General features: G+C 39.8%; 1 protein-coding gene across 4 annotated transcripts in view; it reads right to left on the reverse strand.

The window, feature by feature from the left end:
- exd3 (exonuclease 3'-5' domain containing 3) overlaps positions 1–22,792 on the reverse strand; it is a 40,183-nt gene extending 17,391 nt beyond the window's left edge. For 2 of the 4 annotated variants that reach the window (XM_083930446.1, XM_083930443.1), the window contains exons 1-20: positions 22,725–22,792; positions 20,846–20,960; positions 20,365–20,424; positions 17,006–17,070; positions 16,133–16,294; positions 15,475–15,660; positions 15,334–15,387; positions 15,044–15,183; positions 14,850–14,956; positions 14,699–14,772; positions 13,423–13,461; positions 13,142–13,308; positions 12,711–12,864; positions 12,366–12,564; positions 12,158–12,267; positions 10,863–11,043; positions 10,503–10,672; positions 9,833–10,051; positions 9,675–9,728; positions 9,401–9,532 (exon numbers count right to left, since the gene is read on the reverse strand). In XM_083930446.1, coding sequence (XP_083786572.1) covers positions 9,401–9,532; positions 9,675–9,728; positions 9,833–10,051; positions 10,503–10,672; positions 10,863–11,043; positions 12,158–12,267; positions 12,366–12,564; positions 12,711–12,864; positions 13,142–13,308; positions 13,423–13,461; positions 14,699–14,772; positions 14,850–14,956; positions 15,044–15,183; positions 15,334–15,387; positions 15,475–15,660; positions 16,133–16,294; positions 17,006–17,070; positions 20,365–20,392 — 2,241 coding nt within the window. In that variant the 5' untranslated portion in view covers positions 20,393–20,424; positions 20,846–20,960; positions 22,725–22,792. Of the gene's footprint in view, positions 1–9,400; positions 9,533–9,674; positions 9,729–9,832; positions 10,052–10,502; positions 10,673–10,862; positions 11,044–12,157; positions 12,268–12,365; positions 12,565–12,710; positions 12,865–13,141; positions 13,309–13,422; positions 13,462–14,698; positions 14,773–14,849; positions 14,957–15,043; positions 15,184–15,333; positions 15,388–15,474; positions 15,661–16,132; positions 16,295–17,005; positions 17,071–20,364; positions 20,425–20,550; positions 20,677–20,845; positions 20,961–22,724 lie in introns of those variants that run through there. The other 2 variants (XM_083930445.1, XM_083930444.1) reach the window with 2 other exon arrangements.
- Between the last annotated feature and the right edge of the window lie 4,446 nt (positions 22,793–27,238).

The raw sequence follows: 27,238 nt of genomic DNA on the forward strand, positions 1-27,238 counted from the left end.
TTGCCTCAAGACAAACTGATGTAAACCACATATTCTTGGCTTCAACCTACAATCAAGTAATTATCTTTCCTGGAAGTCATAGCAATGAGCTCACAAATAGAAGGTAAAAAAATGGGTTTCTGCCAACAGGAGTCATTTAATTCTACATGTGAGCAAGCATGGCTGCCTCCAAAGCATGACTGCATGTGGAGGAGTTGCACAAGCTACTAAAGTGGGCCCTTGTGCCACAGGGTTGTGATAATAACGACCCTAAACCTCTCAGCTATTTCTCACTGGCAGGTATTAACATGGCTGACAAGAGTTCTTTATCATCCTAGCTGTGTGCAGCGTAGGCAGAATGGGTTTGCTATGTTGCACTGTGTGTTGAGTGTGGGAGAATCATCTATGATTCACTAAGCTGCAAAGACTAAATATCACATTTCACTATCGCAAGGGAAACCATTATACCATGACCACAGACACAAAGACAGTCATACGATCAGTATATGGGAGAGGAAAACACGATTTCTGGGGCTAGTTCTCACAACATTTTTCTAAAGTTACCTACTTGATTTCCATTTTCTGCAAGAAAGTTACATGGTATACATGCCTTAGTTCTTTAATCCAATTGTTCAAATTTGTCATTGACACATTTTTGGCCTACTTTTACAATATAGTCACAGTCACAGCTTGCCCTAATTGTTTTTAATTACGTACCTAAGAAATGCACACATGGTTCAGGTTATTCAACACAGTGAATAATAATGCATTTTTAATGGCTTCAAAAATGTTTGTGTGAGGTACTGTCGTCATTTGCTGACCCGAGCTTTGTTATTATACTGCAAAAAAATCTGCCTCCCTTAGGAGAGTATTTAGACGCAGATGGCAATCACTCACAGCAGCACAGTCTGGCTGCGCAGCTACTGTACTCAAACATGAGAAACTTCCTCTTTCTGTGTGGATGTTTGAGAGGAAGGCATCAGTAAGTGGTTCCCTCTCCCTGAGCGGCAGGGGAAAGTAGACCCTCTCGAGTGCCTCTCGGCTTCCCCACCTCCCCCATGAGCCAATAACACAGTCAGACAGACACACACACACACACACACATTCATGCATACACACACACACACAGTGTGGTTTCTCCTCTGGAGGGGAACATAAACAGGGCTGTCTGTCTGCGAGCGGAGAGCTAGTTCTCATGACATCACCACCCAGCAGGAATGCTCTGCTCTGCCCCGTCAAAACCCCTCCACCGGCCAGCAACTCACGCACACGCACGTGGACACACATAGAGGAACGCACATAGACTTACACAAAAACACATGTTGAATGATTTATGCACGTCCACATTTTCACAGGGAAATGTACCGCGCGCACGCACGCGTGTAATTTTGAGCTATTTTCTCTCCTCTAGCATTTTTTCTTGCTTGGCAACTGTTTTTCATTTCTCACCGCACACATATCTTCTTTCTCTGCATCTCTTCCCTTATCTTTATCACACCGTTTTAATCATTCTTCCCCATCATTTCTCATCCTCTCTGTATTGCCTGTGCTGTCCACAGTGTCAGACCACACAAAGACCACAGAAACACAGAGTAAGAATGAGTAGGAAATGAGAAAAAGTAACCGCCTGCATATAGAGAATAAAGCCGTAACACCTATGAGAAACTTTATGTGTGTGTGTGTGTGTGTGTGTGTGTGTGTGTGTGTGTGTGTGTGTGTGTGTGTGAGTGTGTGGGTGTGGGTGACATGGGAAATTACGCACTACTTCATTGTATTGGTGTTTGGAGGAAAAGCCCTATTGAAGCTCTCCCTCCTTCCTTTTCACCTCTCTTCCTCCCTCTCTAACTCCTCCCTTTTCAATCCCTCCATCGCTTCCTGCCTCATCTTTCTATCCTTCGCCATCTCCTCTTTCCCTTCTTATTCTGCTGCCTCGCTTCTCTCTCTCCATCTCAACCTGTCACTGTAATGTGTGTCACTGTAATTTCTCTCCCTTCTCCCTTTCCTCCTCAGTTTCTCTCAGGCTTTAGGGGAAAGCAGGGACAGGAAGCAGCTTGGCTCTCAGACAATGGAACACATCAAAAAGCAGCACCAGCCTCACCAACTTCACACACACACATACACACACACGCACACACACACACACGCACAACTGCACACGCACACAGCAAGACAAACAGGACATTCCAGCTGCCGGCTGCACCGGATTCCTCGCCTTGGCTAATCTGAAACGGAGGAGAGTGAGACTGGGAGTGGAGTGGAGCAGGGTGAGAATGGTGGGGTGAGGGAGAGCAGAGGAGATAGAGAGAGATAGAGAGAGAGAGACAGAGAGAGAGGGGGGGGGGGGGGCAAGCAGAGGATGAGAAGGAGAAAGGAAGGAAGAAATGTTGGGGTGCAAAAAAGGGGAAATTGGAAGAGAGGGGGGATTAGAGAAGGTAAAGACAAACTACTAAAAAAATATTTGTGATTTGCATAATTTAGTTTTCAAACAATCTAATACTGTAGAAACCATTTTTGCATACAACTATGTCCTTGTGTTGTCTAAGAAGGCATATGTTTATTGTGGCATGCGTACAAATTATGATATGCATATGATAGTTATAATGTGAGTACCTGCCAAGAGAAGGCAGATGGAAAGTTCATCATCAATTGGATTTTCAAATGGATGTTTGAATTTGTCATCAGTGATTCAAATACGAATGTGTGTCTGATTGAAATCATCAAGCAGGCACAAATGTTTTTGCATGAATGCTGGTTGTATGCAAAAAAAGGAAAGAAACTATCAGAGGGGAAAGAAATGTGTTATAACAAAGTGAGGAGGTGAAATGAGGTTCAGAGAATAAGAGTCAGGGAGAAGGAGAGAGAAAGGGAGCGGAAGCAGAGAGAAATACGCCCTCGTCGACATTGCTTCAGGTATATTTTGAAAACAAACAGTATAATAGTGACATGAAATATAAAAAACAAAGACGAATAAGCATTCCGGCAGAACTTAGTTCCTTAGACTTCCTCAGTGACTTATTTTCTGTTTAATATACAGATTGCACAACACCGGCGCTCTATTTATACCTCTGGTTTACCACTACCCAACTGTGAAATAATTATATGACTGACACGTATACTGTAGATGTCAATGACACACCTGCAGCCAGACTGTTTTAGCCAGACTAAATCCAACCGCAGATCTCACATAACACCGATCCTTGCATCCCTTCATTGGCTCCCCATAAAGTACAGAATAGACTTTAAGATAATTTATCACATACAAAGGCCCTACACGGTCTTTCCACTTTCTGAACTCTTACACCCCTACACCACCTCCAGGCCACTCAGATCATCCGACCAAGGTCTCTTATCCATACTCTGCTCTCCGCAAATCCAAGGGTGATTGTAGATTTGCTGTCCCTCTGGAATTCTCCATGTGTCCTTTCAGTTTATAGATGTATTTTATGCTTCCTTTTTTGTGCATCTATCTATCCTGTGAAGCACTTTGTAACTTTGTTTTAAAAAGGTGCTATATAAATAAAGTCTTACTTACTTACTATTGGGTGTGCATAAAAAAATAAGCCATCCCCAGCCAAGCTGGAAGCAGCAGAAAACTGGCTTCTTAAATAATTACCTCTTGAATGATTCCTCCATCTGTAATTAAACATCCTAAAAAACAACCTACACCAATGGTTCTCAAACTGTGTGCCTCGGGAGGTGGCCAGGTGTGCCTTGAAATTGGTCTTATTTCTGAACATATAATCATATGTAAAGGTGTGCCTTAGAAATACATGTTTTCATAAATGGTGTGCCGTGACAAAACGTTTAAGAACCACTGACCTACACACATTCATCTGTTCCACTAAATGCTAACAGAAACCTCAGTGGTGTCTGAGTAACTATAAATTCAAGCACAGACACACACATGCAGATGCATATCATGCATGCACCCGCACACACAGGTGTCATTGTGATGCTATGCTATCCTGGGGCCAACTAGACTGTGGGAAAAAAAAACAGAGGAGCATGATTTCTTAAAGACCAGATGCTTGGTGAGTGATGGCTCATCTTCTTGCTTATCTATTGGTGTGTGTGTGTGTGTGTGTGTGTGTGTGTGGGTGTGGGTGTGTACGTGGTGTGTATCTCTGCTATTGTGTCTTCTCATACAACCATGAAAATGTTAAAATGAGTCAGGGACACTAAAGACACGTCTCACAGGTTACAAGCTGTCAGTTTACTGTGGGATTTTCACACCACTTCCAAAAAAACCTGCCCGTTTCTCACTATTTCAACATTTTAACAACTACAGCAGGCTAAGTTTATGTTGCAGCCATCTGCTAGAGCTCGAGTATCTATACCTTGATCTGATATTAACCCTTAAAATACAGTGTGATCGCCAGCACTTGACATTGTAACAGAATAAGCTGGTTTTGAATTCATCAGGTAATCAATAAAGACGATTAAATCAATATTAACACGTGTGCAAACTGTTTTAATGTTTAGGTCCAAACTGATTATCATTTATCAACTTTCAGCAGAATTAAATCGTGATAATTTGATCTTATGTGTTCAAAGTTTTTCATTTACATATATGAGGATTGGTTTCATGTGAGGTATAACACTGGAAACAAGTTGACTGCTCTTTGATAATATTACATGACTATTACAACATGTGTTTTTTCATCTATTTGCAATATCATGATACATATCTATCGGAAAATATACTTCACAATAATAAAAATCATAATTATAATATCATCATAATAGTGCTGGGCGGTATGACCAAAAATTTGTATTAGTATTTCTCTTTTTTGGCATGCCTTTTGTGGCTTATTCTACTGTACATGTAGTGTTAAAAGTTATAACCAATAGAAAGAAGGGTACGCGGTTAAAAAGGGTCCCCTTTCAATACAAACAAGCTTGCTCCGACTGTACCACTGTCTGCTGCAAACAATTTCTGTCAATTGGAAGTTTGCAGCAATTGTTTTTTTCTACTATTAATCCAATACAGTACTGTAGTGTACATATTATAATACCCCTACATAAGACTTGTTCATTAGTGTGAGCCACCGTTTCCCCATCCATTGACTTGTTTCTTAAATTCCAGTGAAGCACACAGGAATTCTTTCATATTTCTGATGAGCGATCACTCAATGAGTCAACATCTCATTCCAATAAAGAAGTTATCTCCACAGAAACCATTACGCCGATGAGCAGGAAAGTGAAAGTTTAATATATGTGTTCACGTCTTACTTGCTCACTCATTCATAAACACACACTGGAGTGACACAATGGCCTTTCCTGATTTGGCTCCCCTACAGACTGACAGAAAGACAGACACAGCGACAGCACGTCGCCCTCCAGACAAAAGGAGACGGACATACAGGCTGCCCATCAGCCACTCATAACTGAACCCACTAACATCTACATGTGTGTATGCCAGAAAGAGTGATTGTGAAGGTGACCTGTGTTATGTGTAAGCAACACTTTCTCCCAGTGTGTGTCTATTCACTTTTAGCACTTTCTCAAACCGTATGTGTATAGCAGGAGACGCGAAGCCCTCGCCAAACACAGTGGGAAATATTTGGGATGGTTTCCCTCGGAATGTCTTGGCATGCCTATGGAATGTCCCCCCTCTCCACCGCCGCCTCCTCCTCCTCCCCTTCTTTCTCACTGTCGCTCCCCTCTCTGCGCAGAAGGGAGAGACAGTGGGAAAAACGGCGGGACACACAAAACCTATTTTGTCACCAGGAAAAAAACTGTACATATGCAGAGACAGCACGTGAAGCCACTGAGCTCAAATCCACTTAAAAATACACACACGCTATTTTTCAACATGTTTGTGAAAATGTGTGAGTTTCGTAGCTTGTATATGAAGTGTGAAACTGTGGTTCTCCACACAGCTGAGTGATTTTTAAAATAAGTAAAAAATGCAGTTAAGTGGGAGAATATACAAGTCTACCTGTATAAAAAAAAGTGGCTTCTGTTTTCCATTTCAATACGTAATGCAAACATACATCTTAATACTAACCCTATTTCACTCACATGTACAAATATACACACACATGCACACACAGAGCCAGTGAAGGGTAACTTTAAACGTGTCTCAACCTCTCACATTCCTCCTGTTTCTCAGCCAGCGGCCCTCTTTGTAGATCAAAGCACAGACAAGTCTTTCTATCGCCTCACCCTCCTCCTCACCTCTTCCTTCAATGCCACCTTTCTCAGACACTCTCTCTTCCTCTTGGTCTTCCTCACTCAACAAACACTCAGCTCACACATACGCGCACAGTTTATTTCTGACTTTCTCACATAATCTCTCTGTAACTCTGTCTCAACAACTCCATGTTATTTTTGTCTTTCTCCCTAACTCACTCACTCCTTGTTTTCAGTCGTTTCTCTGTCTGTCGTTTTTTTTTTTTTACCTCCCTGTCATCACCTCTGCTCTCACTTCTCTCCCTCCCTCCCCTTTTCCTCTCCAAACCCTCCCGCTCACAGTGTGGTGGTTCCTGTTGCTCTTGTTTTCACTTCCCCAGTAGTCTGTTGCGTGGGAACCAGCGTTTTCTGCTGCAATAGTGTCCACAACTGAGTGCGGGTGCATCTGTGACAGAGTTGGTGTGCTCTGTAACGATGCTGAGGTCACTGTGCGTGTGTTCATGATGGTGTCTGTAAGTGTTTATCGGTTTTGGGGTTTATAGAGTGTATGCTAATCACTGTATGTATGTGTGAGAGTGTATGTGTTTGGCTGGCTTCATGTCTATCTCTCAGGATATCTCGGCTATCTCAACATGTCTATAAAAGGCCAGTACGGGACATCTGATGGAGCTGCACAGCGTTACGGAAGTGTTTGTTTGTGTGTGCATGAAAGTATAGACATACAGCAGGCATTAGTGGTAGGGATAGGATATAGCTGAATAAGGAAACTTATCACCATCTTACTCAACCTGGTGCAGGAATCCACACAGATGAAATTTAGTGATGACAGATTAACAAAGTGACACAAAGTAACACAAAGCAACATCCTGACTCAGTAAAATGTAACTTTCTTAAAATATTTGTGGGCCATTTGCAGGCTGAAAAGATGCACTACACAACTTCATAATTTTGTAAATAAATGATCACTTAACATTGTTGAAATGTATTTGATGATACATGTTTCTAGCTACACTGGGGGATGGAATTTATTCTTTAAAGTCTCCTGCCTATGTCTTTCATTTTTATTTTCTCTGGGTTATCCAGCTCATCCTGTGTGGCAGTCCTCTGTTACAGTATAAGGCACCATAGCCATTTTCAACAGCACTCATAGCCTAAAGATAGTATACTATGCAGTCCCTGAATGGGCCTTTAAAATGATGACAGAATCCGGTTTTACTTCAGGTAGACATGACTTTAAATCCCACAGACTTCAAATTTGCCATGATTATTCCTCTGTAAGAGTGAATGCACGATAAATATGTCGCTCTCTTCTCTTTTATCTTGCAGATAAATCAACCAAACATCATAAACACAGATTGAATCATTGATTGAATCATACAGACTGCAGTGTTTCTTTCGTTTTTACCACTTCATTGTACACGAGTACACGCAAGTATGCAGACAAGGACATGCCAACACAGGAGGCCCTTCTCCGTCTCCCCTTCCCTCTTGGCGTCTCCCTAGTGAACACACATTCCGATGCCTCTAAAAATCTGTTGGGCCTATTGATACACAGGCAGAAACATTAACCCTTTCCCTGCACACTCTTTACACACACATACACCAGTCTGTGGTTAATCTCCACTGCCTTTTTCTTAATTCTCTTTCCTTCTGACATTGATCAGTGGTGTATGTGCATGAGGGAGAAACACAGAGAGACAAAGGGAGAGAAACTAACCCATCCATTGCTAATCAGAGAGATAACAAAAGGGGTTAACTTCGCCTGGGTGGGCCACAGAGCCCCCAGGGTGACACCCTCTAACACACGCTCACAAGAATACATTTTAATATGAACCACATATCATATTTTATAATCTGTGGATAGATAGATAGATAGATAATATGCTTCAATGCACTCATTTATTGTTGGCCTTCAATTTTAGATACAACTTTTATGGATGACAATATTAGAAATTCAATTACAGAAAATGATCAAGGACAGGTGAGAAGGTAGGTCCTTTTTTAGTTTGCTGTCATTTCCATTCGTTCTTTTTTTAATATCCTTTTAAAATAAAACAAAGAGAGAGATAGTTAGGACCTGGTTGGCATTGTAAAAGACCGGGATTGCCCTAGGACAAATGTTTTTTCAGGTTTGCGGTCTGAACTGTTACTGGTGGTGTGCAACACTAAAGGCACATTTGGCCTTCCTTTAGCCATAATATATCAAAGTGACTTTTCCTTGAAGTGGAGTCAGGAGTGACCAATAAATAGGAATGGTGTTCAGGTGACCATTTGGCCACTGTAATCGTCACCAAGACAGGAGGTAGCATCAAGGTGGTCTGAGACAAATGCACCCAGTGGTGTATCTTGACACATTGAGGGCCTCCTACCAGGCGCAGGCAAGAACACCCAAGTCTAGAAACTGTCCTGCAAAGATACCCCTCCAATCACAAACGCTGCCTCAGACACAAACGCAAACACAGCCGCAGCACACACAGGATTCCCTAAACAGCCACCCACAGAGCTATCTACAGGTCAAGTGCCGTACATCCGACAATGATTAGTAGCACTGAGGCATTCTAAGGCCATATGGAATATGCTATCCCTCTCAGTGTCTCCTGGGTCAGCCCCAGAGTCTGGATGTGCCAAGATTACAACACAGTCACAACTGGTCAACTTCAAAGTGAAGATACAGCAGTTAAAATTCAAGCTCCCTCCTCATCCTTTCATTAAAGGTGAGACTATTTTGGCTCATTCTCTCAGTCACCACCCGAACAGTCCATTACAACATCCACTGCACTTCATTTTCCAACTTCCATTTCCTCTTTCGCTTTCCACTTTTATATATATTTAGAAATTAATATAAATACAGTATTATATATGAATTGTATAATGTAATGTATAATATAAATTATATATACAGTATATCTCCCCCTTTCTTCGGTATTACACAAAACACCACGGCCACAGAATTTGGGAACCAGTTCAGCAGTTTTTTATAAAATAAATATTTCATGGGTATTAACATTGCTTATACTTCTCACTGATATAGGAACGCAAGCTCTTGCCTCTTTCTCAATCAAAACATTGAAAGCATCAGCTAAATGCTGAAAACAGAAATGTAGTCTGTGGTACGCAAAAGGTTGAAACATGTTATTGTATGTATGTACTGTTTTGTCTGAGACCCTGGCTGATGAACAAGGTCTGATGAACTGACTTTCTCTGCTCACTGTACTCACCATTTCCCCATTTTTAGGTATCGAAATCACTGGCATTATTGTGTATTTATTATTATATATTTCCTTACCTGGCAGCGGCTGAATATATCACTGGGAGTGAGCTGGACATTGAAGTGTCTCAGGACTCGAACAGCCTGGTCTCTGGCCTTTTCTGAACATTCTAGGGACAGACAGCGACCCTCACCAACCTGGGACCGCAACTATGTGTGGAGACAGAGACAACACATGTATACAAGCAAAAAGGAATGCACGCACACACAAGTGCATGACACCACACAGAAAATCCATCGTGAGTTCGTAGATTTGAGATTTGTTAATGAGCTCACATTAGTCGGTACTTACACATTGAAACGGTTGTCCACATGTGAGTATGAAACGGCCTTCAGCTTGTGCTAACTGCAAATACACAACAAACCCACATCAGAACAAACACATCAATGCAGTAATGTTGTTATTGGTTATTGTCAGTTGTGTATAAAAAAACGTATGTGTTAACTAACCTTTGCCGCTACTCTGTGATCATCAGTGTTCTCCAACATAACCACATCGACTCCTACACAGCGCAGGTATCTCCCGAGACCCTGCAGCATGTTGTCACACACCACCCGCAACTGCTGGGGGGGGAGAGGGGGGGTGTCTTCTGAGAGCTTCTCGCCACACAGGAGGCCTTTCTCTGTGTCAGAGTGAGGGGGACTGACCCTTTGAGCCCCCTGACATTCCTAAATGGACAGAGACAATAATGTGATACTTAACTGATCCCCACAGGGGGACTTTCTTTTCACTTGCACCACAGTGCAGGGAGGTCAAAGCACAGAGTGAACTATAATACTGCACCCCTGGAGCTGATAGGAACTGCCGAAGTGCCTTGAGTCAAACACACATTGTCCCTCCCTGCAGGTTGGATGCTCCAACCCAGGTAATTCAGTTTTTTCTGTATCTATTTTATCACACAAGCTCAGAGCCCTAAGAATTGTTAACCAATGAAAGGAAAAATCTCAAACACACTCCTCTTCTTAATTTGCATTTAAGTATCTTTTATTAAAAACACTTATAGGATTCATTTATTATAACATCCTACTCCTCAAGGAATTTGGTATAAACTACAACCTCATGAAAATAAAAACACTATCAATAACAGCAATGCTGTAGAAATGGTAATTGACTCCTGACCTCTTTGCTATTGGTCTGTCTCATCTGCTTGGCCCGTTTCTCTTTCTGCTGCTTCTCACTCTCCTGTGATTGGCTTGAGGAGATGCTGCGGAGGTCAGCTGGTAGGCCAAACTTAGCTGGGTTGCTGGAGAGGGAAGAGTACACATCCAACAAACAGCAGGCATCTGCCACTAGAAGGAGGATGCGGAATGAGCGAGAGAGACAGAGAGAGAGAGAGAGAGTTAAGGGGGGAAAAGGGGGAATTTATTGGTTAGGAGTTAGTCAGGGGATAACAAAATAATCTGTGATATTCTATAGTGAAAAGAACAGTGACCATCTGTCTCCCTGTCATTGTCTGTGTGTGCATGCATAATACCTTACCTGCATATCTAATCTGGCTGATGCGCAGTGGCCGTTTTTCCCAGTTGGACATCTGCTCTGTCTTGTCTAGGGGCCTTCCCAGGACCTGTTGTACAAGTAAACTGAGGCCTTTTTCTGCAGAGTGACCCACAAGCACCTCTCTAGGTCCATTTTTGGTCATATTGACCTTTTGACGCTGCATCTGTAAAAGTGATTTAAGTAAGATCTTATTTATCTAGCATATTTTAAAACAAAGTCCTTTAAGTCCTTCACAGAATACAGATGCACAAAATAAGAAGCATACATATACAGCTCTAAAAAGGCATTATGGACAATACAGGGGGACATATGCAAACTCTGTGAACATTTGGGTATCTGGAGTGCCTACCAACCCACAATCTGCAAATTAAAGCCCCTATCACACATACGCTGCAAACCTGAAATTATCTAGACATTACCTGACGGGCTGTATTTGTGAATGCAATTTTTTGTGAGGGTTGCTTAAAGAGATATATATTCAGACAGACAGTATGAGAAAAATAATGTGCTTTTTGAACATTCAAGCGTGTAAACATGTTCTAGTAGAAATCCAAAATACTAGGAATAACCTGAACATAATATAGGACCTTTAAAGTGACAATTAAATAGTATGGTTTAGTGTTGAATATTCCTCCAAAACAAGATGTGTTTCCTATTAATTTAAAAACCTCTAGAACAAGCAATACATTCCCTGCCATAACATCCTCTTTCAACCCGACATTCCTTGTGATTTAAAAAAACAACAACATTTCTTGGATTCCTCACATACTGCAACATGCCGCCTATCCAGCAGATGGTGAAGCAACCTCATCAGTTACAGACCCATGTTTCCATTTCCACATTCCTGTCCACCTCAGAGACCATGAGTTTAACGACATATATCTAAAGAAAACTACTGGGCCACAGCTGCAGTATGTACCTGAGTTATGACTGCGCAATAAAAAAGCAGGCCCAAATGTTACAGTCCTCTGGTCCTCTAATCCTATGGGGTACGGTGGACAAGTGACGATGCCAACACTGGTGATGTGTTGATGAGCTGAACCAGGCTAATGCTGCATTTCCACTGCATGGTACACACAGCTCAGCCTGTTTGAAACCATTCGTTTTTGGTTTTCCATTAGCGAAAGTACCTGGTACGTGGTATGTTCAAGAGATGGTCTCTAGTTCATTTTATTTTTATTTATTTTCTCAGCGTTCATTTCTAGAATTGTTTGACAGTGTAATCCTGTACTCAAAGATTCCATATCGGTAGGGCTCTAATGACAGGTTAATGTTACCTTTTGGTGTATCTTAAGAAGATCAAGCATCCCCTCCATCTTCAATGGCTCCTCTAAAAGCTGATGCCAGGTGGCCAAGAGAGACTTGAGATCCCCTGACATACCATAACCTGAATGGGAAAGAAAGAAGAAATGCTTAAAGACAGAAATATAAACAGAAATGTTTACGACGAATTTGATTTAACCTTTGATCAAGTCTTTTTCTTACCCAGTTTAAGGATGTTTCTTTCAGAGAACAAGCTCCTAATAAAACTAATAGTATCTGGGTGTTGACAGAATCCATTTGCACAAAGGTCTAACAAGAAAACCTGGTCCAAAACTGCGAGCTGTATCAGGGCAACTTGCTGAGCTGAGATACAGCCAAATGTGGGCTGCCACTCCATGTCAACTCCTACTATACCGCCTTCCTAAGAAAGAAAAAAGACGAGTGAATAAAACATAAGCAATTAAAAAAAAGATTAACAATAAATACTCATTTGATATAGAGATGTTCATCAATGGTTCATTTAAAGAGAAAAATAACTTTAAAATGAAGCATTTCATTTTTTTGTACCTTCAGTGCAATGTTTCGACATCTCTGAAGAGCTTCCAACGAGTCCACAAAATGAACCTTGTCTTTGGTGAGTGGAACCTGGTAGAACTTCTGACAGTGAGACTGAGATGGTATCCACTCCTCAATTTGTGCAGAATCACTCCGACCTATGTGCCTGAGCAGAAGCAACAAATTTTGTGAGTGCGCATGTCAAACAGAGACAAGAGCGGGGGGGGAAAGCGAGAGGAAAAAACATCTGCCACTGCAGAATGAGAGTGGATTGAACATCAGAGATACAGAGAAAGGCAACAGTGTCATACAATGTGTAGGAAGGGGATGATGTGAACAAAACATAAGCCCTGGCTGCAATTGTTCCTCTTTATATAGAAATAAGTACAGTCGGTGCATGCCACACTTAACAGGATATGTTTTGCATATTTTGGCCAACTCACTGTAGATCAGGCGGTAGACTCTGCTGCGTATGCCAGACCCCACAGGGAAGTCGATGTTTGGGGATGTTGTATCTTAGTGACCACTGAGAGGCTTTCTGAAGACCACAGTACTTCACCAACATCTCCACCAACTGGATCTGCAGCTCAATGTCATCTGCCACGACGGACTACATATACATAATAAACACATGCACTTAAAGAAATCACATAAAGAATGTCGTAAATATTTTATTAATACTAAAATATATCTACGCACTGTCGTACACACATACAACACCTACCTGTACATGGTCACTCCAGTTCTCCTCTGTCATGCCTTTCTAAAAGTACAAATTAGAAGGAAAAAAAAGACACGAGTATCATTAATTAATTATTAATTAATTATCTAACTGGGTAATCTGACTTCAATATTGCCTATTCCATATTGTAAAGTTGTTGAAATAAAAAAAACAACACATTTATACACATACCAAAATTGCCACATGCCATCATGAGTAAATATGGTTAATGTAAGTGCCCTTGCTCCACATGTTTGACTGTGACATTAAGACTTTTATTAAATCATGTACTTTGGTAGTGAAGTCTTGTGAAAGTGCCTGAAATATGTATTAACTGATAAGGTCTGGTAAATAAATACTTTATAATAGAATTTGTTTTTCTCCGTCACACAGAAATCTAGGCCAAAAACTGATTCTTTAGCAAACCGCCATCTGCTCATGTTTCCAGAAACAGAATCTGTCCTTTACACTTTAAAATCCACCGAGATTCCACTGAGATCTGTTACAAGCTTTTATTGTCTAAAAATGCTTTCAATTCTGAATTGATCAGTGATTAAAGTTGAAATATGTGGAACTACAATAGGAACATGGGATCCAAGCAGAAAAGCACAACATTTTTAATAAAAACTTCTCAGACACGAGGGGTGCACATACTTTCCTTCCCTTATGCTCCATTTAATGAAACTGCATTACGCTCATACAATAAATAATTATTATTTCTTCAGGGTGTTAAAAACACCACATGTATCACTGTCAAAATTTAAATACAGCTAATTTAATTTTAAACTGTTTTTTTTGTTTAAATTACTCGAGCAAAAACCCCATGGGCTTTACATACATCATAGCAGTGCCAGCTAAGCTTGTCGTAACCCTTATCTGATTTCAAAATATTTCTTCTCGTTCTCATATGCATACCACACTCATTCACAGGAGGCCATGTCTCGACTTGTCTTTTTTTCCTATATTTCGTAATGTCAAGGAATAGAAGCTGACAGATCATGCACTGCTTTTAAAGTTGACTAAAAACTTTGAATTCAATTTTAAAAGGCCTATAGGTGTACTATAAAAAAAACATTTCTTTTTTTCAAAAGAAGGAAGCAAAACTAAAAGTGTGTTTTCACCAAACAAGAAAGGCTGTCCGTCTTCCATCTCAAAAGTAAAACAAGAATAGCCATTTGTACTAGCTAAAAAAATGCAAGTGACTGATGAGTAGCCTGCTTCATTGAGTGGTGTAAACTATGATGCTTGAATAAAATAGAAAGCCTTCTGCATCACTTACTTCCACAAACCTCTTGTACATGAGGAAACGTAAAGAGTCCAATCTCCTCTTGTGCAGAGCATTGGGACACAGTCCTGAGTAAAGAAGACGAGATCATAATCATTTCTGAGGTGTGACCCATAAATGAACAAATATGTACCCAGCCACACACCTTGGTCAATGCTGAATTTCTCCAGGAGTCTGAAGACTTGTTTGGAGAGCATTTTGGGCTGGATCTGGCTCATGCACTGTTTGGTCAGAGAGACTTGAGGGAACCGCCTGTGGAAACACACGCACGCCGATGAAAACATACAAGTTCATACAGCGGCACACTGATGTCTACTTGCATACATGTACGTTCCATACATGCTTATTTCTTCCACACTGAAGTAGGGGTGACACCATGAGTCTAGCAGTGTGACCAATCGTTGTTCTAGATGATTGTGGCCGGTGACGAAGGATTCTGCCAAAGGCAACTTATTCTGCAAGATTAGTGGTACACACATCTGTAGAAGGAGATTGAAGATGAGTTTTGGAAGTTGGTGAGAGATTGTAGAGAGGCCATCTTGAAAAGTTCAGATCTAAAACATCTTAAGTATTCAGGAATTATGAATAAATGTTACACAGAAGCGTCTTTTGAAAATGTTTTATCTTACCTCCTCCATATCGAGTTCTTTCTGTAACTTCAGCTTTATGCTGAGCACTGCTGCCTGGGAAAAACAACATATTAATTAGTGTGTTTTTTATGTCTGAAATGTTTATGGCATAAATAAAAATAATGTGAATGAGGAATTCACCTCTTTGTAACAGTGAAGAGCCTGCAACTTCATAATGTGGAGTCGGAGTATAGCTGGATCCAGGGAAGTAAGTTGGTAGATGTTTATGAGACTGTCTACAAAGCTGGGCTGGGTATCTGTTAGTAAGCTCAGAGCACGCTGTTGAAGCGCCATGGCTCGCTGCTCTGGCAGTGAGCTCAGGGTCACCTGATGTAGGGACAAAAATGACAAGGAGCCCAAAAATTAAATACAAACAATATCTCAAAAAATAGGGGAAAAAATATTGTAATTTTTTCTAAACTGAGATTCAAAACATGAACAGAAAAAATTGCTGCTGATACTAATTTTGGAACAAAGGCACTCGTAGGACAACACTGGAACTACTGGAGCAAATCTTGTTGTCATTAGATCCTCTGCCATCAGTGTGTGAATGAGGGAATGTTATGGTTTAAATATTATACAGTATACATATTAATTATATAGAGCTGATTATTCAATATGCAATAAAAAAAAAAACCTCTTTTGGCTTCTTATTAAAAAAAAAAGATATCTGTCTGCAAGTGGCACATGTGGAATTTTATTTTCTTTTGCCCTAGAGATGGTGCATACTGACATGTGCACTAAACTGCTAAAGGTGAACCACGTTAGACTGGAACTGTATGAACAGAATCTCGTCTACCTGAGGTTGTTCCTTCATCCACGTCTGGAATTCCATGAGGATGTGATGGCCGAGGGTGTGGCTCCGACCCTTCTGTTTGCCTGGACAGCCCTCCTGGATTATTAGTAATGCCTCCAGAGGCTCAGACAGCTTTGGAAATCCCTGGAAGGCTGTCTGATGTAGCTGTGGGGGTGGAAAGGGGAGGGAGTGGTGTGAATTCAAACTAAAATGACAGGATAATGTGAATGTATTAAACACTGCAGCAGCATTATTAAAAACACTAAATAAAGTATAAATAAAAATAATATAAATTGTTAATATCATCATACTCAGTATCAGTCAGTCAGCAATTGCTGAAATAAAGAATACATTTTTAAAAAATGATATGAGACTATTTCTAAAGCCACCCAAGCATCAATTTCTGCATTTCATGCTCTATAAAAAAGTTTTCATATCGGAGCATATCAGATACCAAATCCGTTGATACTGATAGATACCAATATTTAAAAAACAAGCTAAAGAACAGTAGCCAGTTAGGACGAACAGCTAACTTCCCTCCATTGGACCAGCAGACACTGGCTTGTGACACATTTTAGTTCTCAGCTAAAGAATGCAATCTCTGGCATCAGAGATTTCCTACACAAGAAAATAATATCTGTGTGAGAATGTCTTGCGCTGTGTCTTAATTTGCAAAGCAGATGTCATCCACTCAATATCCTCCTTGCACAGATCTCAAGTTCATTCAGTGCAACACAAATTCCTTCCTTCCTACTGACAGACACTCTGGTTTCCTCATTAACACACACACAGCCACACGGCTTCATTTAAACATGCCGGTATTCTCTCTCTCTCCCCCTCTCTCTCTCTCACACACGCTGTGAAAGTGACTCTCACCGTCTGCAGATCTTTCCGGAACCATAGTTCGAAGAGTTCGTCTCTCAGCACGGCAGGGTCAAGACCTGGGGGATCACACACACGCATAGATAAGGTGGGGTTTCACGCTGACCTTTGACCTCCATCAACCTGTCAAAGTATCAAACCTATCAGATTTAATAGTTTGGGTATTTTGACCATATGTTGTACCTGATGGGCTTCTATTTGGGACTTTGCAAATATATGTTTGCAATGCTGATTGGTCGTTGCTCTAACGAACCACTCTTTACGACGTTGATAAAAGGTTAAATTTGTCTTAAAATACCTCGTTTTGTGTCCAACGTAAATCTCAGTTTACAGGTTATTTGATATACTGGAAATATTGTTAGTTAAAACAGGCATAGCTGAGTAGCCATGACGTCAAATATTATTTCTTTAACAGGCATAGCAGAGCAGCCATAACATCGGATTAACAGCTGAGGCTGGTTGGATAGTAGAGGAACCGGCATTAGCTCTGCATTCCAGCTGAATCTTCAGCCACAATACTCTAGAGATGTCTCCCAGGGCACATTTTTTTTGGAAGGCTATGGAGAGTAAAAGACATAAGCATGTATGCACATTTTATGTCCATCTGCTTGTGCTTGTGTTCCACTTACCAAAAGCTCCAGTTTTTTTCCCTGTCGCGCATGCTGTGTGGGCTTTACCCTACCTGCCCCCCCCCCCCCACCTACTTCCCAGGGCTAGTTTTCCTGTTCTCCTCTCCCTCCCTGCAGCAGCCTCTCTCGATTTTGTCTCGGATTTCCCCAGGAAAGGGCTATGTGGTGGTCATGGTGTAAAAAATACAACCTTCCTGATGCATAGCCTGGGAAAGCAAACCAAAAGGCCTCTCTCTCTCTCTCCCTCTCTCTCTCTGTTGGCCTCTTTCTTTTCTGCATCTCTCCTGGCCTCACATTTTTTTCTTTACCTGCCTAAGAATGGTTTTTTTTAAATATTATATTCATTTTCCAGCTGCACCCTCTCTACTTTCAGTCACTATGCTTCTCTTTGCTTCACCCATTTTATCTAACTTCCATGCTCATTATTTATCACTTGTTTCGGAGTTTGACTTCCTTCCCTATAAGTTTCTTTGGTCTTTGGGTCTCATTTCAAAACAGCACAAGGACTTAAAAAAAAATCTCTTTTTTGCCAAAGCAAAAAAAAATTAATAATAATTTCCGCATTCTCTATGATAATGCCAGTCACTTTAAAAAATATTCAGTAGTTTCTGATTTGAGTGAAAGCACTTCCCACCATAATCAGTGTATTAAATTAATTTCCACTTGATATGAAAATCTATTTCCAGATACTGAGAAGTTTCTATGTAATCCATCTGAATGACTAAAATATCTAATTTTATTTTTGTAAACGGTGCTTAACTGTTGCATGGTAATAAAGCACAGGCTTTAAAAATAAACCTTCACTTCAGTATCTCGCCATGGGGCCACAGCTTTGACAGCATGCTATCCAAAATGTCAACAGCAAAGTAGACTGGATATGTAGTAAATGGGCTAGACGTGCAAAAACCCTGCAACGGTCCACTTAAAGTTCCTTTAATTTTAATCATTTGATTAGCTACAGAGTTTCCATTGCTGCACCTCCATGTTTCTCCACTGTTATACACCCCACTCCAGCCCATTCATCCCACTGATGGACATGCATACGTGCACAAGGACTCGCATGAACACAAACAGCACAACCCACTTCACTTCGGTCTCACTGTTTGTGTGAGGAGAGGAGAGGAATGTGGAGCATGTTGCTTCTTTAGAGTCTTGGCTGGTGGATGAATGACAGAGCTGGAGGCTCCCCATTCAATGCAACATAATAACCTCCATCACAACATACAAATACACAGGATATACTACATACACTCATTCATCCGGGGGATGGTGATCTTTTTTTATTTGACACAAGATCATTTGAAATATGAAAACAGGGCTCTAGCTTAACAGGACCGTGGGGCACCTTTAAGATATTTACACTGTTTATTTACACTAAGTAAAGTGTCCTGAGAGAACTTTTGTTATGATTTGGCACTATAAATAATATAAAAATGAAATAAAGTTATATAATATATATATATATATATATATATATATATATATATATATATATATATATATATACCTTATATATAATTGAATTGAATTGAATTGAATTAAGTGGATTTTAAAGTAATGAGACACTATCCTATAACCTCCTGCTATTTAAAACAATAAAAGTCACACTTACATTTCAGTAAAATTAGACAGAGATTAAATCTACAGACAGGTCTAACTGTCTGTTGCCAGGCAGCTGCCAAAATAAAGGAAACACAAAAGATCAAGTGTCTAAATGGGGCATTTGGTGTCACTGTAGACACCAGAACAGCTTCAGTGTGACTTGGCAGAGGTTGTGCAAGTGGCTCAACTCCACTGGAAGGATGCCACAACATTCTTCTACAAGTACTTATCCCCTTTTGTATTTTGTTTAGGCGCTGGAAAAAACCTTTCAACAGGTGCTATGACAGAACCTTGAAAAAGGAGGAGAGTGCAAGCACTTGCTGAATTTGATGCTTGTTAAAGCAGTGTATATTAATTACCTCTCCAGAACTGGTTTCTATCCGAATGTGGACTGACACATAAATGACTCTACAATGAAAAAAAAAAAGTTATGATGCCAATATTACCCCATGAGCTCTTTGAGTGCAACAAACGAATGTTGCTGTGATTTTATGATAAAGTACATTTTTACTTTTTTAATTAAGACAGGAATGATAAGTCACATAGTGCCTTCAGCACAACGACATGCTGGCCAAAACTTTATCAAACCAGCCTGATAAGCGTAGTGTTGGTTTATTATTGTTAACTCCATTGATATTCAGAGTTAACCAATCTTGTTTCCTCCTGAGTTTTTTTTCTCCATGTGTAAAGTTGTTGGAGAAAATGTATGTGAATACACATGCCCTATAACCACTGTATAAAACCTTGAGTCTGAAAACCCATCATCACTCTACATTAAAGCTCTGGCAAGCAGAGAGCCCAGGCTTAATACAGTAACCTGTTGTGATACTAACCATTCATTCGTTATATAGCGCCAATTCAATACAAATTACCATCATGTTCTCTGTGCGAACTTGTGGGTCTGTAAAGCCCTTTGACATAAGATACTGTGAATTGAGGCTTGTCTTTTCTGTACACCTATGAGCACAACAGTGCTGTGCGCCTCTATGCATGCACCGCCACAGATCAGATCAGATTCTTGATGCTGCCTCGATATATAAAATATCCCTTTAACCCTCATGAGTGTTGTTTCTATTCTAAATAATGAAAGAGAACTGTGGGTTGTAAAATGATGGTACATACCCACTGCCTCTGGAGTAGTGTGGCTCATTTCTGTCCACAGGATGGTGTGCTGCTGTCACTCTGTTGAAAAAGGCACACAAAAAATACAGCTACAGATAAGACCACCACAATTTCTCAGACATAATTATCACAACAAGAAAAGAATAATAATTTTGTTTGAAAAATATGTATTAATGTACCACGTACAGTAATATGGTAAAGCCACTCTACTGAGCTGGTAGGCCAAGACATGATAACTTATGTGGAGCCTGTTAGCTTATGCATTTGCTCTCTGTTACGTTGGGCAACCGCTTCGCAGTGTCTTGAATTATATCACTGTACCAAAGACATACAAAAACCCCCAAAGTGAAATCAAGCCTAAACATATTGAAAAAAAAACACCAGAAAATTGCAGGCAATGATTATGACCCAGTTTTGCTTGATATAATCATTCTCTCTCTCTCTCACACACACACACACACACACACACACACATACAAACCTGTGGGAACTGCAGGCTGAGAAAGGGCAAAGTGCCAGCTGGCTATGAGACTTGATTTCAGGCAGAGGATGTTTTTTTAGGCCTGAAGTCTGGTTGTATCTCCAGGTCTGAATTCCTGCAGGATTTAAAGGCCGACTTTAGCAAGCAGCACCATCGGGGCAGCAGCACTTTTTCTGGGGGATGGAGGAGGAAGAGTTGGGAGCACCTGTAGCGAGGGGTGCGTTCAGCCCTGACAAAGCGTTAATTTGAACAACTGCTGAATGGGTAAGACCTCTGACGCCCTCACCAAATGGGAGAAAACATACCTCAAAACCTTGGTTTTAACATTTAATAGCTAGAGTGGATATGTATTGCAGCTATCTATAATTGAATTCTTCGTAGTCAAAAATAACATTTAAAGGTTGAATATGTAGAATCTTTATTAAAAGCTATATTAAACAAATAATAATAATACAGCCATGGGGCGTTTTGAGGGTTACAGAATGAAAGTATTGCTTTTCCATAAAAAATATATATTTAGTCTGAATTAAGATTTTAAATTTTTTTTTAAGAGTTTGACAGGGAAATTCGGTCACGTTCTGTTTAGATTGTACCAGCCAATAGCGTTGGGAATTGCAGGTTGCCAGGGTTGTCTGTTGTTGGGTGCAGCTACTGTAGGCTGGCACCGGGTGAAATGGAGTTTGCCAACCCTTCAGCTGCTTATTTGTCCCAGCAGCTGAGTGACCAGAGATGGGCAAAAACCAAAGTCAATATAGGCCAAGCATTCACTCCATGGACTGAGGTAAAGGAGTTCAACACATTAAACTGCAGGCCTACATGGCTAAGTTTCTCCTTGAGAAGCTACCTTTCATGTTTACTTAGCTGTAACGGCTAATGGTAACGGTCTCTTGTAGGCTACTGGGCCGGTCTGACGAAACTGGCAACCTGAATGCTGGAATTATTTTCTGTTGTTGTGACTACGATCTTGAGACACTAGATGGGGGTGTTCTGCTCATTCTCCATTTTCAACCTTTAAGATATCCACAACATCATTCATACATCATTCTGGATATCTGAAATGTAATTCTTACTAGTAAAATTGCAGTTGTACACATCTGTAATTGTATTTTTTCATAATGTTTGGATAGTCAGAATGACACTATGGATATCTGGAATGTTTTTTCACTTGGGATACCCAAAATTAAATGATGACCAGTAACAATTTGATTGTCGATATCTGAAATGGGATTTTTTCCAAAGTTATGACATTACAGCTATACAGAATATTCATTCTAGATATCTAAAATGTAATTGTGGCTATCTAGAACTGAAAGCCCAATACACATGAATGGCAAAAGTGACGTCTTTTGTACTTGTAAGAATGAGATGTTGCTGAAATGACAATTTGACATAGGAAAGATTTTATTGTGGATATTTGAAATGTTCTTTTTGAATAGGAAGGATTGAATAACGATTGCCTTACAAAGACTTTTGCACACCGTTTGGAGGGAACACCTCGTTCAACCCGGACACCGAGGCATCTTGAACGTGCCTCGGGTCTTTTAATTGTCTTGTATCCCCACCTAGCGGTACTAAAACACATGCTACTTCCTCAGTGCTTCATTTGACACTTTCTGTTAGCAAACATTAGCTTGTAGGGCACATACAAAACTGATGACATCCGTGCGTGGGTTCATTTAAGAACTGCTCGACTGTTAAGCAAAAACAGTGTTTGTAGCTTTCCAAGGGACGTCGTGCTGGTTAGCTCGTGACTCGCTTTAGGCTCGCTCACACCTCGGTGCCTGGTTGTCATGTTGACATTGTTTTTCGGCGGTTGACAAGCGAAATAACGTTAGCTTTATTAACATTAATGTAACTTTATTGACGGGAATGGACTCACCATGTGTTACTTTATTATCTTCCCGTTTGCTACCGTCATGTAAATTAGAGCCGTTGCCTTCAGTTCAGTTGGTCTTTGACCAAGTTTTTCAGTTGCTAGTTTAGCCCTGCGTTTCTCCTCCCAGGCAGCTCCTCGCCTTTACACTGTACACATATCTGGATGTATACGCCAGGATTTGCCGACCCTGACCCCTGAACCATGTCATAGCTCCAGCAGCAAACATAAATATATTGCAATGTCGAATATTTGATTGATGGAGTTTTTCGAGAGCAGGTAAAGCCGCCTGTAATCTCATACTCAGGGAAAATAAACCCCCTGTCTGTTCTTGATCTACGATTTGATTTTCAGTGGAGGCTGTCACGCAGGCTCACAGCGCACTACTGCCATCCTCTGGTCAAGGAACGCACAGCACACATCCTATACATATCACGTCTGTAGTTGTGATCATAGGGTATATCTCTTATACAGTCTATGGTTGTGACCTAGAATAACTAAACTGGAAAAACAATTTAAGGAACACAGTTAAAAAAACGGAACTGCTTGCTTAAACCAGTAACTGATAGATTCAGTCATCTTCTTTCATTTAGGGCTTTATTTTATTTATTTAGATTTATTTTATTATAAACCCTGCACTGTTACTTAACATTGATTCATATTCTTTTCCAATTGGGTTTATTGACAAGTTAACAAGTTACAAATAAAAAAGCAACCCACAAGACAAAAATATACTATAAAAAAAAAACATATATATATATATATATATATATATATATATATATATATATATATATATATATATATATATATATATATATATGTGTGTGTGTGTGTGTGTATGTATATGTATGTATATATCATATCATAATGGTAAAATAATAAAGAAAATAAAAAACAATCAAAACCTGGTGGCACACAGAGGCACAGGGTATTGAGGCGTTGGGTTGCCAAATGGTTGTAAGGTCACTTTAGAGCCCTAAGAAATTGGGGGCCCTTAACAAAGTCCAAGAAGGAAGTCCACATTTCTTCAAACAGTGCATATTTTCTTTTCAGTGAATATATCATTTTTTGTAAATATTCAACTTGTGCTGAAGTTCTGCTGATTGTGTTTCATTCAGTTCACAGGTTTTGTGTAGAAAATACAAAAAAGTTCTCTTTTACAACAGCTAATGTTTTTTTCACATGCAAACCTTCTGTTCAAGCATTAACGTCATAGTCATGACCCAAAATAGTAGATGAGTTAGGGTTAGGGCTGTTAAGATGATATAAGATTACAATAGGTACTATTAGAGATACTATACGTAAGGTGTTTTCAGTCCAGAATTATACTGTAATGTTTTAATTCAATGTGGATTCTAGACATATGTTCATTTTGTTTTCAGTGCTGAGTTCTTTTAAAGTCCGAATCCTGACTTTTTTTTCTCAGAACTCTGAATTCTGAGAAAGGCCTATTGCTTACATGACAGTGTATAACACAAATATTTAGGTTGTCGGAGGGCCAATGTCTAAGTGGTCAGTTACCCGACCAAGTCAGATGACACAGATCAACAATAAAAGTTTGTTGTTTCAGACTACTCATTAATTCGGCTGTTGCAGCACAGCAAACATTAAAGTCGTAGGTCAATGCCCTGTCGAGGCTGAGAAGAGGAGTATAGGCCTATAATAAGCAAGGCTATATTTCCATCAAGTCAGACTCTCAGAACGTCAGACACAGCTGCACAGAAACACTATTAAGATGGAGAAAGCTATGATTCTAGTCACTGTGCTGCTCCTGGGGTGGACCTGGACCCTCCAGGGGGTCCCTGTGGATGAAGATCAGGTGAGTGGCTGAGCTTTGCAGATGTTTCCATGAAGTATTGTCTATCCTTCCATTATGGCCGTTTTTGCACTTTGTGTGAATTATTGTTAGTTTTTTTCACTTTCTCTTGTAATGCTTTCAAACTTGTTCTTAACAGTGAATAACAGGTTTATTATTTCAGGATAAACGTCTGTTTTAAAGATGTAACATGTGTGTAGCACTTAATGTTGTTGCTAATCCAGGCCCAATCATAAATATAAATATAAATATATATATATATATATATATATATATATATATATATAAGTGTATAAAACAGAACAGAGAGCACAGATAACTGTATCTTTGATTTAATGCTGCAGGTAGAAAAAAAGTGAGGGGTATGTTTGCCTCACTTCTTGTTAGATTCAGAGAAATGCTGGAATAGTTGTGATATATATTTGTGGAGAAAGTGTTTAACCTAATCTTGAGAGAAGTTCAAGTGAATATTATGTGGAATATTTATTTAAGAGGTTTTAAACGTCAGTGTATCTCTGACATTTTGTCTGTGGCTGATATAGGTGGAGCCCTCTTTGGAAGACGTGGAGGAATCCACTGTTCATGCAAATCTGCCCGATTCACATTTCAATGCAACGGGTAAGAGATCAACTTACTCAGCTGATTAACACGGTACACTTTTTGGTGCGGTGATGTGTGCTGAAAGAAGAGAGATTCTGTTTCTGATGTTCATCACAGGAACTAAAAATTCAAAAGAATACACTACATTTGATGTGTGTTAGAGTGAAGCTCTAACTAATGGTTGTCTCTCTGTGCTACGTCTTATACTTCTCTCTTTTCTTGCAGAAGTCTGTAAAAAAGCCCCAGAAACAGGTCCGTGTAGGATGTACGTTGAACATTTCTTCTACAACTCCTCCTCAATGACCTGCGAGGTTTTCGTTTATGGAGGGTGTAAAGGCAATCTGAACAACTTCAAAAATAAGACAGAGTGTATGGAGAGATGCCACATTGAAGGTGAGGAGTAAAATAGACTGACACAGATTCTGCTGTTTAGCTACAGCTATGTGCAGTACACGTGTCTATGCAAATGTACACCAATCCCTACCCAGACATGATTAAAACATTTCATATATTTTCTGAAAATCTTTTACAGAAAAAGAGCTCCCGACACCAATTTGTTTGGACTGTTGACGTTCTTCTTTTGGAGAACTTGTTTCCTGAAAGCAAACTGAGGATGAAGAAGCATCACCACCACTCATGTGAACGTATCACGCAGAAATGCAACATGAACCATAAGGAGCACTTTAAAGAAATCATTTTGTGTCAACACCCTCAGACTATGTTAAGCCAACAGATTACACTACAACGATAGGTCGATTAACTGATTAGTTGCCAACTTTTAAATAAATCTGAAACTATTTTGGTAAAACATTCATGTCTTTCAGTTCCAGCTTCTTAAAAGTAGATGTTTCTTTATTCCTCTATGAACTTTGAGTTGTGGACAAAACAAGATCGCCCTGTAGGTCACCAATAAATCAATGCATTACTATGTTCGACTCTTGTTTATTGTTTAAAGAAGATCGATGCGGTTTACAGACTTCATGCGGTCCATAAAACAAGACTGAAATGATTAAAGGGAAATATTTGCAACTCAGTTAAAATATATGATTGTGTGCATCATTTCTTGGCACCTCAGTACAAACTGAGAGAAGAGAATAAGAAATGCAAAAGAGAGTAGCTTTTCACTGCACTGTGTTCAGATGTGTAAAACGTGTTTTATACTTCACTCCTCACCTTCAGTGTGACATCTCTGCGCACACTCTCATTTTAAAAATTGTTCAGGTTGCGCACTCACGCCATCCATAGATGAGAAACCTCAGCTCGTCGAGGAGGAGTTCTGTACTGACATCTTAAATTTTTAAAAAATGAAATTGTTCTAAATACTGAAAAGAAATCTTTAATAAAAAATCCATCATAAAAAAAACAAGAAAATTAAATCTCCTTATTTAACCCTTATAGGGAATAAGTGTGTCCAAAAAATGTATCCAATATGCCTCCCTCTGAAGAAGAATTCTAAATATATAAATTATGATTTAAAACATCATAAAATATAACATTGTATATAGACTGAAAATGCTCAAATATCATAAGTAGAATATACAAAACAGAATACTTCTTGAGCTGACTTGCTGGTAATGCAGAGTCCTAAAAGTGTTATAAAGTCCTACATGTATTAGATATACAACTGTTTATCTAAGAGAGCGCAGATGCCGAGAAATGGAAAGACACAACTTACAGCTCCTTATGGTTACTCTGGTCTTTAAACCAGGACTCTGTCATCTGGACAGTAGGAGTGACCTTGTGCAAGTTATCAGATGATGATCACAACTTGTGACAGTTTTACAAATGACCTTCCATTCGTCTTTGCTAAAACATCTGTGGTCATGGCTGTAAGATATACTACTCAGGTTGTATCTGTGATGATATAACAGATATTTGAAATGAGGAGGCTTCGTCATTCTGGACGCCAGCAAGCGACTGCATCAAGAAGCACCAGACAAACAGAGTTATGACTTGTTTTATTGGTGATTTGTTGTGGTATAACTTCACATATTCTGTGAAGGCTGAGACAAAATAATGTTTCTTTAAAGTGTGCTTTTTGTGATGCTGGTTCTTATTGAACCTCTGTATGATGACGAGCAGCAATGTTTCCTAATCACAC

The sequence above is a fragment of the Echiichthys vipera genome (assembly GCF_963691815.1).
Source record: "Echiichthys vipera genome assembly, chromosome: 16".
NCBI lineage: Eukaryota > Metazoa > Chordata > Actinopteri > Perciformes > Trachinidae > Echiichthys > Echiichthys vipera.